Source organism: Sinocyclocheilus grahami, unplaced genomic scaffold (genome assembly GCF_001515645.1).
Source record: "Sinocyclocheilus grahami isolate Dianchi unplaced genomic scaffold, SAMN03320097.WGS_v1.1 scaffold725.1, whole genome shotgun sequence".
NCBI lineage: Eukaryota > Metazoa > Chordata > Actinopteri > Cypriniformes > Cyprinidae > Sinocyclocheilus > Sinocyclocheilus grahami.
The window spans coordinates 193,809-207,784 of record NW_015505904.1 but is presented as its reverse complement, the minus strand read 5'-3'; the positions used below and the strand labels follow the sequence as shown (position 1 = coordinate 207,784).

The 13,976-nt window shown below is 38.4% G+C and overlaps 1 protein-coding gene across 1 annotated transcript; it reads right to left on the bottom strand.

The window, feature by feature from the left end:
* Window positions 1-490: 490 nt before the first annotated feature.
* On the bottom strand, window positions 491-6,720 carry LOC107560401 (receptor tyrosine kinase-like orphan receptor 2). Its single transcript, XM_016244568.1, has 6 exons — window positions 6,710-6,720; window positions 6,236-6,357; window positions 3,936-4,238; window positions 3,393-3,650; window positions 3,087-3,292; window positions 491-2,173 (listed from the first exon to the last, which is right to left on the bottom strand). Exons 1-6 carry the CDS (start codon window positions 6,718-6,720, stop codon window positions 746-748), a joined length of 2,328 nt encoding a protein of 775 aa, XP_016100054.1. The 3' UTR covers window positions 491-745.
* Between the last annotated feature and the right edge of the window lie 7,256 nt (window positions 6,721-13,976).

Here is a 13,976-nt window from a genome sequence, read left to right as displayed (position 1 = left end):
CTGGGTAGAAAGCAAGTTTCTGGTTGGTATGACTTTAAAGCAACACTACAGGCTAAACAAAATGAGACAAAGAACATTACAAACCAGTTACACATCTTCAAGAGAATCAATGGCATAAATTACAAATCTTTACAATAGGAATTCAATGTTTTATAAAAGCAACTTCTAAAAGAGGACAAATGTCTAGGGGTCAGCATGTCTTTGCACATCCACGTCTTTATAGTCCAATAATCGTGATCCATGATGAGGCTTCATCATGCACATCAAAGCCCTCAAGCAAGAAATACATTTAATCCTGTTAATTAAGTAAAACGACTTGTTCCCAATGACACCGCCAACTGTGAAGTGGTTACATTAATGAATGGTACCCACCAAAATGCTTGAAATGATGTTTCATGTTGCACAGCAACGGTAAGAACATGCATTCTTCTGTATAGCTTTGCAACTTGATTTAAAAAACAACCAAACCAACAAGATGTCCACTGTTGTATCATATCTGCCACCGACCCCAAAGCAGAAGGGCTGAAAGCTTGATTCTTCATCACAGACTACAAAAACCGCAGCTCATGGGTGAAGCTGACATCTCTTATAAAAATATCTCCAGCAGCATGATGCGTTCATCCATCAGTGGCTGCGGATAAAACAAAAACCCATAAATAACACCACGTCCATGTGTCATTCACTGGTTTCCCTTCACTTTTTAAACCTGTACAACTGAGAAAAAAAGCGAAAAATCATAGATTGTCTATGCTTCCGAGTTGTTTCCATTGTCTTCTGTCCGCGGGCTGTCATTGTCCCCCAGGAGCTCTGTCTCTGGAACAGATAGGTCCTCGTTGTGCAGGCCACTTTGAGAAGCCCCGTCAGCGAAATCCTCGTCTGTCGTCTTCAGGTCTTCATTCATAAGGGCCGCCTTCTCCGTGCCAGATCCGTTGGAGGGTGCCGTGGTCACATAGCCGGTGCTGGTGGAGCCGCTGCCGCTGTGGTGCGATCCAGCCTTGGCGACCAACTGTGGGCGCAGCTGCTGTGGAGGCATCTGCATGGGGATCTGCATGGGGTAGAAGTTCTGCATGTACGGATAAGCCGGCATTGGCTGGTAGCCGTTGACTGGGATGTAGAGCTGGGGCGGCACCATTGGGCGCATCTGTCCCTTCATGGACACAAACTGAGGCTGAGGGAAGGGGGAAGACTTTTTGGGACTAACGTAGCGGGCATTGCTGATGTTACTGACGGGGCTCGTGCTGAGGGAGCTGGTTTGAGTGGTGTTGCTCGCTCCTGAGGTCTGTGCCGAGCTGTTGTAGTTGGACAAGCTCTCCCAGGTGCGCAACCGGGCATGAATGTCTTTGAATCTTGGCCTTCTTGCGGGGAACTCATTCCAGCACTCTAGCATCAGTGTGTAAATCCAGGCTGGACAGTCATCTGGGCAGGAAAGAACTTGTCTGTTGCGCACCATCTCAATCACATCCTGGTTAGAATAACCGCAGTAAGGCTGAAGGCCATAGCTGAATATCTCCCAAAGCACCACGCCGTAGGACCAGATGTCTGAATCGGTGGAGAACTTGCCATACAGTATGGCTTCAGGGGACATCCAACGGATAGGCAAGGGACTGGTGCCCATTAGCTTGTAGTAGTCAGCGGAGTAGACCTCCCTGAACAACCCAAGGTCCAGGATCTTAACGTTGAGCTTATCGCAAACTAGAATGTTACGAGCAGCCAGATCCTTGTGTACCACGTGGTGGCTGGAAAGATACTCCATTCCGGCTGCTATCTGTGTGACGATGTGTAGGAAGTCTGCCTGTTCCAGAGTGGATTTGACCGTTTTGTCGTCATCAGAGCTGCCGACGTCCGAATGAGGGGATCGCATGACCAGGAACTCGTGGAGGTCACCGTGGCCCGAATAGCTGAAGATCATGCTCATGGGCTGTTCTTTAGTTATCACACCCAAAAGGCAGACGATGTTGGGGTGCTGTAGGCGGGACCGGATCATGGCCTCGTGGCGGAATTCTTCCCGTAGAGGACCCTCGTCCTTGTCTTTGACCGTCTTTATAGCCACCACCTGGGTCTGTTCACCTGGAGCCGTACCGTAGAGGTGACCTTTGTAGACTTTTCCGAAACGGTCCTCTCCAAGCTCTTCCATGAATCGAACTGCAGACAGGTTGAGTTCTCGTAGCTTCGCCTAAAAGTTAAAGACAATAAGCCATCGTCAAGTCTGCTTGTGCTCAATGGAAGAGGCGAAATGTGCAGTTACACATTGGATGTAATGACAAATCTTAATTAGCACTGGCACACTAATCATCATAATACATTCAGGTCCATTTTAACTTGGAAATAAATGCATAATCTCTGAAAAAATGCATAGGTCTTATAGTATGGGGACCGAACTTTGCAAATGAGCCATGACTATTGAAAAACATTTAATTGTTTTATTATTATTTGGTTTTTAGACTTTTAAAATGATTTTTTTTTAAATGTTTTTAAGAGATATAACATTTATGAGTTATAAATTGAGACTTAAGAGTAATATTGATGTTTTGTTAAATAATTCATTTACATTTAGCAGACGCTTTTATCCAAAGCGACTTACAAATGAGGACAATGGAAGCAATCAAAATCAACAAAAGAGCAATGATATGCAAGTGCTATAACAAGTCTCAGGTAGCTTAACGCAGTACATGTAGCAAGGTTTTTTTTTAAATAGAATACAAAAAGATTAGAGAAGCAAGTGTTAGTTTTTTGTTTTGTTTTATTAATTCTATATTATTTCATTATATATTCTCATAAATTTCATAAAATTATTCATGGATTTTTTTCTTGCATCATATTAATAAAAAAGGGCATTGTAGTAATAACATAGTAATACATGTAGTAATAACATAGTAATAACACTAACATTCAAAACTTTGACATTTCTGTGCATTCACTTATTAATAAGCTATCGATTAGATGCCAAATGTTAGTTGAAAACATTAAGACTAATTTAAAGTCTTATGTTCAATCGGGTCCAAAATGGCCTGTGAATGTAAAAATTGCACGCAGATTTTGAATGCAACTTCAGTTAAATTTCAGAAGCTGAAACGATGGAAGATTACCTGATGCTTGGGCTGGTTAAGTAGAGGCAGCTCCATTTCTTGACTCGGTGAGGCAGTGAGTTGACGGCGAGTGGGGGTGTCAGCAGACTCCTTCTGTTTGTTGCGACACATGCAGATCAAGAAGAATAAGCAGGCAATAACAAGAGGGGTGGCTATACTGGGGATTAAGATGTACAGTATCTCCTTTTTCACTTTCTCTGGAGGATCTGGAAAAATTAAAAAATTTAAAATTTAGAACAACAGAGAACATATTTGTATAAATTAGTTGAAATCAGTTATTGAGGGCCATAAAGATAATCTACTCACTGCAGGGCTGAATTTCACAGACGTCCACTCTAACATTAGGGTCTAAAGTGAAACACCAAGGACTCTCCATTTGCCCTCCGGGGTTCCTGCAGAAATTGTGGCCTCCTCTGAGCTCAGGGTACTCAACAGGCGTCAGATGATGACTGTGTGGATACTGTGCGCTCCACGGCTGACACTGGTAGCCTGATTTCGTGACACTGACCGTGCCTTTGTAGTTGGCGCCACTTCCGTTGTAACAGCTGTGATTTGGGGGTGAATCTTTAACAAGGATTGAAAATTAGTAGGTGTTTTTTCTCAAAACATTAAGTAAAAATCAATGTAACTGAAATATTCTTATATCTGAGTTATAGACATGAGTTATTTATGCAACGTCAAGAAATTTTAAATGCACCACAAGAGGGCCCTCTCGCTTCAATTGGTATTGCTCATTGAGGGTGCTTGGGAGCCAATTACATTGGATTTCATGCTTATTAGATCCTCCCTTGAGCCCTCCTTGCCTCTAAACCCCATTTTATGGTTTCGAGTTCAGCCAAGTCAACCTACACTGCGGTGGCAGGCCGATGCGAATGCAGCTGGCAGCTTCTGGCGAGCCGGGGTGGGGAAGCAGGTTGCACGCGGGCAGCTCGAGCTGCATGAGGATGAGAGGGTTGGAGCGTGCGATGGTGTACTCGGCATTGCACAAGTCGTTCTCCAGAGCCTCGCACTCATCGCGGCAGAGTTGGCGCTGCCATGGACCTCTGGTGCCCTCCTCGCATAATGGGAAGACGTAATAGCAGAAGGATGGGATGGCAAATTCAGAGCACTGGTCTGATAGCTGGGTCGAGGTGCCGATCATCGTGAAGGCCGCTGGAGAACAACACAAGAATGATATATAATGATAACAGCAGAATGCATGGTGCATCTATGATCATGATACACTACACATCTATGATCATGATACACTACACTCTAAAGGACTACTCTATTATTAGTACTAGTATTACTCTAGTCTTCAGTGTCACATGATCCTTCAGAAATCATTCTGATATGCTACTGATATGCCTAATATGTTTAAGAAATATTTCTGATTATTATTAATGTTGAAAACAGTTGTGCTGCTTGAAAAAGAATCTTGAAAAAATGCATCTCAAAAACATTAAGCAGCAATTGTTTTCAACATTAAAAATAAAAACCGCTATTAATAATTTAACACCAATAATCAATTGATAATAACTGAGCAGCAAATCAGCATATCAGAGTGATTTCTGAAGGATCATGTGACACTGAAGACTGGAGTAATGATGCTGAAAATACAGCTTTCATCTCAGTATTACTGTTTTACTTTATTTTTGAATAAATAAACGCAGCTTTGGTGACCAAAGACCTCTTTAAAACATATTATATATATAATATTTTTAAAGAGGTCTTTGGTCACCAAAGCTGCATTTATTTATATATATATGCGTGTATGTATGTGATTGTGTATCACACTTATTCCAAACTTTTGACCTGTAGTATATACAGTGGAGATCAAAATTAGAGAACATTATATAAATACTTGATTCCTGAAATATTGTTCATCTTTATCGCTCAAAATTTGAAGGCATATTAGCTGTGTATACCACTGTTACACTAACATGTTTGACAAAATAACCAAGGGACTTCAACAAAAACCTTTATTTTGTGGAAAACACAGTGATCAATATTAGAGAACAGTAACCACTGTAGCACAAAAGAAGATTACGACTTAAATTTTGGAGGGTTACAGCTCTCAGAAATGAGGAGGAAGTGTAGAGGCCCTGCTTTGAGTGACTTCAGCACATCTGCGGCCGCAGGACACACTGCGCTGCTGTGATCTTGCTCCGCTCTTCTTCCACCCTCTTCTATATTTCGGTGACTGCAGTGGGTTTCTTAGACATAACTTTGTCGCCAAGGATTTTCCAGAGATTTTCAGCCAGGTTTAGATCAGGACTCTGGGCCGGCCATTTCATTATTTCATTTCAGTGTTCTTAGCTTCAAGGAACTGCTTTACCCGTTTTGCAGTGTGACGGGGGCCGATCTGACCCAAATAAATTAAACTTGCTCTCATTACTAAAGTGAGCCTTGGACCAGTTCTTCTCTCTCCACACAACATGCTCCTCAGCAAAACCTAGCCTAGCTTTTGATTCTTTCTGCTGACAAGAGGCTTGGTCGCTGCAGTGTGCACTTTCAGTCCGACTTCTCTTAAACATGCCGAGACAGATCCACACCCTGTTCAGCACTGAACCGGCGAGCAATTCCAGCTGCAGTGCTGAACCGATTCCCCACTGGGAGTCTCTGCATTATCCTGTCCTCTCGTGCATTTGTCTTGCATGGACAACCAGCCTTTTTGGGGAACTTGAATGAATTTGTGTCATTGTAAAGTTGCAATATTTGAGAAATCACAGATTTGGAACAACAAACTTCTCGTGCAATGGCTGAAAGGGTCGTCCCTTTAGCCTTCATTTGGACAACCTCCTGTCGCATCTTGCAATCTCAGTGAAAATTGGAGGAATGCTGCCAGTTAAATAGAGTTTGTCATAAAATTAAGGAAATGAGGTGCCAGATTTACACCAATAACTTGGATGTATCTATAAGTGTTCTCTAATTTTGATCAGACTTATTTTTCAAATATCTCATTTAAGTTTTTATACTGTGCTTCAGAATACAAGTAACTTATGAAATATGCTTAAACACTGCCTTTCAACTCCTGCTACGATAACTTCAAATAGGACTAAGCAGCGACCTTGAAATTTGTAGGTTGTTCTCTAATTTTGATCTCCACTGTATGTGCTAATAAACTGTGCTTATGTTCCCAGCACTGGTTTCAGGACAGCAATGCTCACCAGTGATGCGGTTTTCACTTTCCCCCTGCATCTGCAGAGACTCCACGTAGATACTCCTGTTCCCTATGAAGCGAGCGCACGCGATGCCACGGTACGGCTGGCAGAAGCCCTTCTCATGCTTTCTGAGAAAAGAAAATGACAGACAGTGATGACCAAGGTGATAACTCGGCTGAAAGACACACAGAGCTGATATTTAGTAAGACAACTTCACTGAAGCGGTACATTGTACAGTCAGGCCCACAAAGGACAACTTCAAACACCACATTACATATCATAATACCATGCGTTTATGACCTTTTAACACTAGTTTTATATTATTTATATTTGGTGTATGTCATAAGTTGAACTTATGAATCGTTTTTAAAGGATGTGAGTTGTGTAGGACATTGCCATCTACACTGACCAGTCTGTATCCTTTCTCAGCAAAGAGACCACAGTAATGAGCATTATGGGACTCTCTATGTATCTCATGACCTCTTGTTCATGGAGTCATGAAGTCTAGGTGCTCACATAGAGCCAAAGCATTACAGTACTCACAGTGGACTGTGGTTTGAGTGTTATGATTGGAGCATATCTGAAGGAGTTTCGATGGTTGTTTATTACGCTACCGTACCTTTGGGCATTGCTGTTTCTCTCATCATAATCTGAATGTGAAGTGACCAAAATCAGTAGGATTTGCTGTTCAGGATATCCATCTCTGCTGTTTCTGCAGTTACCAACTGGATAAAAGTGCTCTCTTCTGGCCAAACACAAATGACTTTATATGATGATGACTCAGGAACTGGCTGGAATTGGATTCTGAAGGCTTCTGAACTTGATGCCTTGATTTTATTTTTCTCGTCTCCACAACAGACACATTTGTTTTAGTCTCACAGTGAACTGACGACCCACAGCACCAAAGGTTTCCAGAGCTAAAATACGATACGGAGTCAGGCTCTGATCCAAACCGAGTCTCCTGTCTCCCTTCTAAGGCAGCATCCCAACTGAAATCAAACCTTGTAAGTGATGGACTTGGAACGAGCACAAGCTCTGGTGGTTAAAACTAAGAGTATGACGTTAGCAAGATACTCTAAACATCAAAATACACAGCAAACTGTTTTTCTCTATATCATTTTATATGGAATGAATAGTAAGTTTCAACTACTGTTCAAAAGTTGGAGTCGGTAGGATTTTTTTATGTATTTGAAAGAAGTCTCTTGTTCACCAAGGCTGCGTTTATTTGATCAGAAATACAGTAATATTGTGACATATAATTACAAGTACAAAATCTTATAAACTGTAATTTATTGCTGTGATGCGCTGCTGTATTTTCAGCATCATTACTCCAGTCTTCAGTCACATGATCTTCAGTAATCAGTATAATATGCTGATTTGCTGCTCAAGAAACATTTCTGATTATTATCAATGTTGAAAATAAAGTGTTGTTAATTGTGGAAACTGTAACACTTTTTTCAGTATTTTTTGATGAATAGAAAGTTCAGTAGAACGATTGAATTATGTATGTAAAGTCTAGGTATGTACAATGTAAAAATCCTTACTGTCACTTTTTAGCAATTTAATGCATCCTTGTTGAATAATTAAAAAAAAAAAATCCTACTCAACACAAACTCTTGAATCTTTTTCTCTTTTTCTTTTACCAATAAAATGTGCAAACGATACATAAAAGCTACTTTTGAATTTGATCAGAATGTAGTATTTTAGAAGACACATTGAAGATAAAAATGGCTGCAATTATGTTACAAATAAGGTGGATAGACTGCATTGTTTTGCTTCTCCACTGCAAACCAAACTGATCTGCAACCAATACAGAAAACAGCAAACAAAAATGATTTTACATATCTTACTAAATGTGACCCTGGAGCACAAAAGCAGTCTTAAGTCGCTGGGGTATATTTGTAGCAATAGCCAAAAATACATTGTATGGGTCAAAATTATTGATTTTTCTTTTATGCCAAAAGTCGTTAGGATATTAAGTAAAGATCATGTTCCATGAAGATATTTTGTAAATTTCCTACTGTAACTATATAAAAAATGTATTATCATTAGTAATATGCATTGCTAAGGACTTCATTTGGACAACTTTAAAGATGATTTTCTCAATATTTTGATGATGTATAAATCTCAATTTCAAAAAAATGTCCCCTTATGACTGGTTTTGTGGTCCAGGGTCACAAATTACTGTAGTACAAACAGTATTTCTGAAAACGTCCTACCCTCGCACACATGTAACACGATCAGAAACAAACATGTCTGGCCACAGCCCTGCAGCAAATCATATTTCACTCATCAGCCTTTGGGTTTGGCATTTTAGTAGATCCCTAATCAGTCAAAGTTCTCCAGTGTTTTTCAAACGGTTAGAAATCACACACTGCTGCTCTGAACACACCTATGGTGAAACCTGTGAATAGATGTAGTGTGAAGCTGTGCTAAAATAACTGCTCTCAGATGGAATTTTGCACTATTCACGTTTCATTTCGCTCCGGCATTTTGCCAGCGTAACCATCAATGCTCTAGATTTCTGCTACGGCCAGCCTTAATATCACATATGGTTACAATTTCACTGCAGTTTGGATTGAGCAAGGAATTTTCTCTCAAGCTAATGTTTGAGGACTCGAGCCTAACAAGACTCCGATTTACTTCCTACTTTTTTTGTTGAAAATATAAGAGAAAAAAAATATGCAAAGCATTCTTTCCCTAATGGCTGTTTCTTTGTAACCTGTTCAAAGTTTATAAGTTTGTCCTCTCAAGAAACGCTTGAACAACATTTTGAACATTGTGACGCACCTCACACATACTTCAGTGTGAAAGACAATGAGCCTGTCAAGCTGCAAGCAACACAAGTGGAGATGTGTGCTTCTCATGCTCATCTGTAAACATTTATGCACACAAAAACAATACTCTGCCTTTATCAAATGTCCACATGGGGTCTTACAACTTCTCAGTGCTCTTCTACTTAGATAGCATCTTTCTTTAATGACTAACCACAAATTATCCTCGCCACGCAGCTTCAAAGAAACTGTGCATTGCACAAGGGGAAAAACGATGAGGAGCACAACATAGTATGTTCTCCTTACATTTAAATATTTTCACATGAAGGCAGGAACCATTTTAGCCTGTTTAACACTTGGACAAACATTGTACACTGCCCTCCTTATGCTTTTCAGTGTCTTCATTTATTTCTCACATATACGCCGTGTGACATGGATTTGTTTATTCAATAGTAAACTAACCGCTCCTGCAAAAGTGATGTAAAATCGGACAAATGTCAAACATAAATGATGACAGAAGACTCATCTGAAATGCATGTTAATATAGCTGTAAACTGGGTCTTTCCAAACCCGTATGAGTTTAGCAGATTGTCTCATGTGTTCATCTTAATACAATAAACAGGGACAGATACTGTAGAGCTCCAAAAATGACAAAAAGGCATCAAAAACGTGATCCGTTTGACTGAGTACACTATAATTGATCATGGCCTGTTCCTCCTATTCTTTCAGAAGACTTGACACATACTTTTATTTATTCTTTTTTTTTTTTTTTTTTTTTTTTTTTTTTTTTAGCATTCCTGGAACTTGTCAATGTCTAACTCCATTTACTTCATTGTATGGAAAAAAAACATGTTGGACATTTTTCAAAATCTTCTTTTGTGTTCCATGAAATTCCGGTTTGGAATATGAGTGCAAAAAGTCTTCCAATGACACGAACCTGAACTTAACTTAAGGTGCGGTCACATTAGTGAGATTTTGGTAAAACCTCACAGGGAAAAAGGCCATTGTGAATAGTCTAGCAATATATTATGAAGTAGAGCTTGCACAGAAGTCACTATTCATAGTTTTCAGTCACGTGACTGGCTCGAAAACCTGGCGGGCAAAACATCCACAACATAGAACTGCAGCACAAGCCTGTCAATTTTCCATTTGTTTCCAATCCACAAACATTTAGATCACCTCTCAAAAGAATAAAACAAAAGATATGTGAACAAAATGCAAGTTTTGGCCATTAGCAATCCATATAAAGCACCCGTCGCAATATTTCAATCGCTAAAAACAGCGGGACATTCTAAAACCTTTAATGTGAAAACACTTAAAGTGCCTTAAAACAGTGATATTATCTTATACAAAAGATCAAATTCAGTACACACCTTATTGATGATGCATGCTTTATACAGGCAAGCAGATGAGCCCAGAATATGAACGCAATACGCTAAATGGTTGTGTTTTCTTTATAATGGTTTTCTATGGGAAAACATTTAATATTAAACTTAGCGCATTGCGTTTCTATTCTAGGTTCATCTGCTTGCCTATACAAAGTCTGCATCATCCGTAAGGTGTGTACTGAATTCGGGCTTTAAATATCACTGTTACTACATTACTATTTAATGCAAACCTCCTAAAAATGACTGGCGGTCAGCGGAGGAAAGCCTCGTTTTGCCCTCCATATGGCGTTCCTGTAAGGGTGTGACGTCACGTGAAAACTATTGGTTTATTTCATTCACCCTTCGCCAGGAGTTTGATTGACAGGCGATCTGACCAATCTTAACGCAGAATCTGCCATTTTGTCTGGCAAACAAACCAGACAGGAGAGTAGATTAACGTCGGTGGAACTGAACTTGAAAAATGATGTTGTGTGTGGTTCTGCACACAGACCCACTGTGAACAAATGACATATACATTTTATGTCATGCATTCACACACTAAAGCTGAACATTTTAGAATGGATTAAAACTAGAGCAATTATTTGAAAAAAATATATATAATGACAGCTTAGTGCGATTAACAAATTCAAAGGCTGTGATCAATTAAATAAATACATTTGCAATGTGTTTTCAGAGTGAAGCGTGGTAGAGTTCATTTATAAGTGAACAGCTCACGATGACAGTGTTTTTGAGGGTCTCAGAACAGCGGCGTTCACAGAAAACACTGCTCTCAGTTTGCTGTAAAAACACTGTCACTGAATCATTCACTCAACCAATTTGTCCAAATCACTGAATAATTTAAGGTTCTCATATGTGGATTTTGAAACGGGGAAACTACAGCAAATATTTTACATTTCAAATTACTGTAATAGCAAAAGAAAAGTCTGAAAGATGGACCAAGTATAGAGAGGCTGATTACTGCAATCAGCTGTTGTATTAGAAACACCCTCACAGCAATGTTAACTAGTTTGTTTTTTTATTTAATGCCAAGGTAATATAACAGTAGTAATATAATAGTATAGTGGCAGAGATAAGTACATTGTAAAAAAAAAAAAGTGTAATTTTAACTGTAAAATATTGTAAAAACACTACGGGGAATAATAGGTTAACAGTAAGTTCCCATACACAGGGAAAAACTGTAAAAGATCTAGCCAGACATTATGTAATTTTACAGTAAAATGCTGTTAATTGTAAAATTTTTAGAAGTAAAAAAAAGAACAAATCAATGTATAATTTACAGTAAAAAAAAATTTCCCCAGAATTCACTGCGTGACACTCCACATTAGAAAGTCTTTGTTTAAATAATCATGTTTCTTAATAGTTTTGTCACGTTTGTTATCAGTTATGTACATGTGGGTTTATGTTACATCTTCTGTAGTTTAATGAATGTTTATTGCATTATTTAAGTGAATGACTCTGTGCACCTTCTATATATTATGATATACTTCAGCTTGTGGAAAAGCTACTTGTGATAAACTGATATTGCTTTCAATTTTACCACCTGCATAATTATGGTGGCTGTCAATTACAAAACAGATTTTAGTAGCAGTGTGCAATGTTGGATTTACTAGATTACGCTCAAATTTTCTTGTTTGTAAATTATGGTTTTATACTGTAAAATGTACAGTTTGTTCTGTAAATGTTTTTACAGTTTTTCCTGTATGTATTACAAAATTATTCTGTAAAAACTACAGATTTTCTTTTGTTAGTTGTTAGTCCTAAAGTGAGATTTTCAAATTAGCAACAGAAGCTTGGACACCGAAATCTTTGACAACTTGTTTGTCAGATCCCGAATCTGTGGCGCAAGAAAGTAGTTCCCACACACGAGAGGATCTTTCCGACACTCCTTGTCTTTTTCTTATTAAAATACCTGTGCTGTTTACATGCTTGATCTATGAACTATTCTAAAACACTGGCTCATGTGATATTCCTTTATTAACATCTAAATTAGCCACGTTTGAAGCTGCTTCAGAATATTTGGTTCCAGCCAAGAATTCTCATGTTCTTTCATCACAAGTTTGTACACATTTTTGTGTTTTAAGTTTGTGTTTATGTGCCATTTTCAAATGGGGCCAGATAAACACAAGCTGACTAGTCGAGGTCAAACTGCCACAGCACCGATCCCTGCGTTTGACGGCAGAATTACTCAAGTCTGGGAAAGCACATCTGGATGAAGTAACTCCAGCTTCAGATCAAAACAAACATCTGACAACAGCGGATGAAAGAACCGTCTCAGGAGGGGATGCATTTGTTTTGGTGAACCTATGATTTGTAGACCTCTGCAAAGTAGCAAACAAACCAATGAAAATAAAACTGTACTCATATTAGGTACACTGTAAAAAAAACCACAAAAAAAACATAAAATTTACAGTAAAAACCCAGCAGCTGTGGTTGCCGGAATTTTACCGTAAAAAATACGGTAGCAACGTTTTAGGTTTTACGGTTTTAAATTAAATTTACAGTTAAATACCATAATTTCATTAACTGATATAATGTTAATATACCAACCTATTGAAGTACTGAAATCTGTTTTGTAGCTTTGTAATACACTGATAACCACCAAATGCAGGAGGTGATGAGAAAGTCACATGATGAACCAAAGCCCATCACCAGCAGCTTTTAAATAATAACATATAAAGAAGGTGCACAGTGTGTCATTCACACAAACACTAAACACCATCATGGTAACACACATGAAACTGAAATAATGCAATAAACATTAATTTAACAACATTAGGTGTAACACACAAGCCTAACATAAAAAAACTGATAAGACAAAACTAAGAAACATTTATTTCAACAAAAAAACATACAATTTGAAATGTAACGCAGGGAATTCTGGGAATGTCAATTTACGGTTATTCACTGTAAATTATATGTCTTTTTCACTTCCAAAAACAGTATACTACCGTAAAATTAATGTCCAATACATGTAATGTCCAATACAGTTTTTCACCGTATATAGTAGGAGAATTTACCGTTAACCATTTAACAAGTTTTTACTGTAGCATTTTTACAGTCTTTTACCGTTAAATTCACAGTCATTTTTTTACAGTGTAGAGCAGAGCTCCCGAAACTTCAGAGACACAACGCCCCCCGCAAATAGCTCCATGTTCAATTGAATGTACACAAGGAGACTGTATTAATAAAACACTTGACCTTCCTTTCAAAGTAGGCCTTTTACAATATGTCAGATTTTCAACTGCACTATTATCGTGGGTAAAATAATTCACAATAATGATGCTATCGCATCATCTACAGAATTTTTTTTGGGAAAAAAAGTATTTTTTTATTTTGTATATTTTGTGCTCACTAATTTTTTTAAAATAAAATGTAAAAAATACTCACTCAAAAATGCAAAATCACTCTTTTTTGAGAGTTTGAAATCATATCTGTACAAAAGCATTAAAAAAAACATACTATTACAAATTTGCTTGATCTTTTTTTATGCAATCCAAAAAAAAAAAAAAAAACCTCCCATGATTTGACATGATTTTGTGTGGCAGTAGTAGCTACGCTGTCTTTCTTTTTTCTTTTTTTATGAAA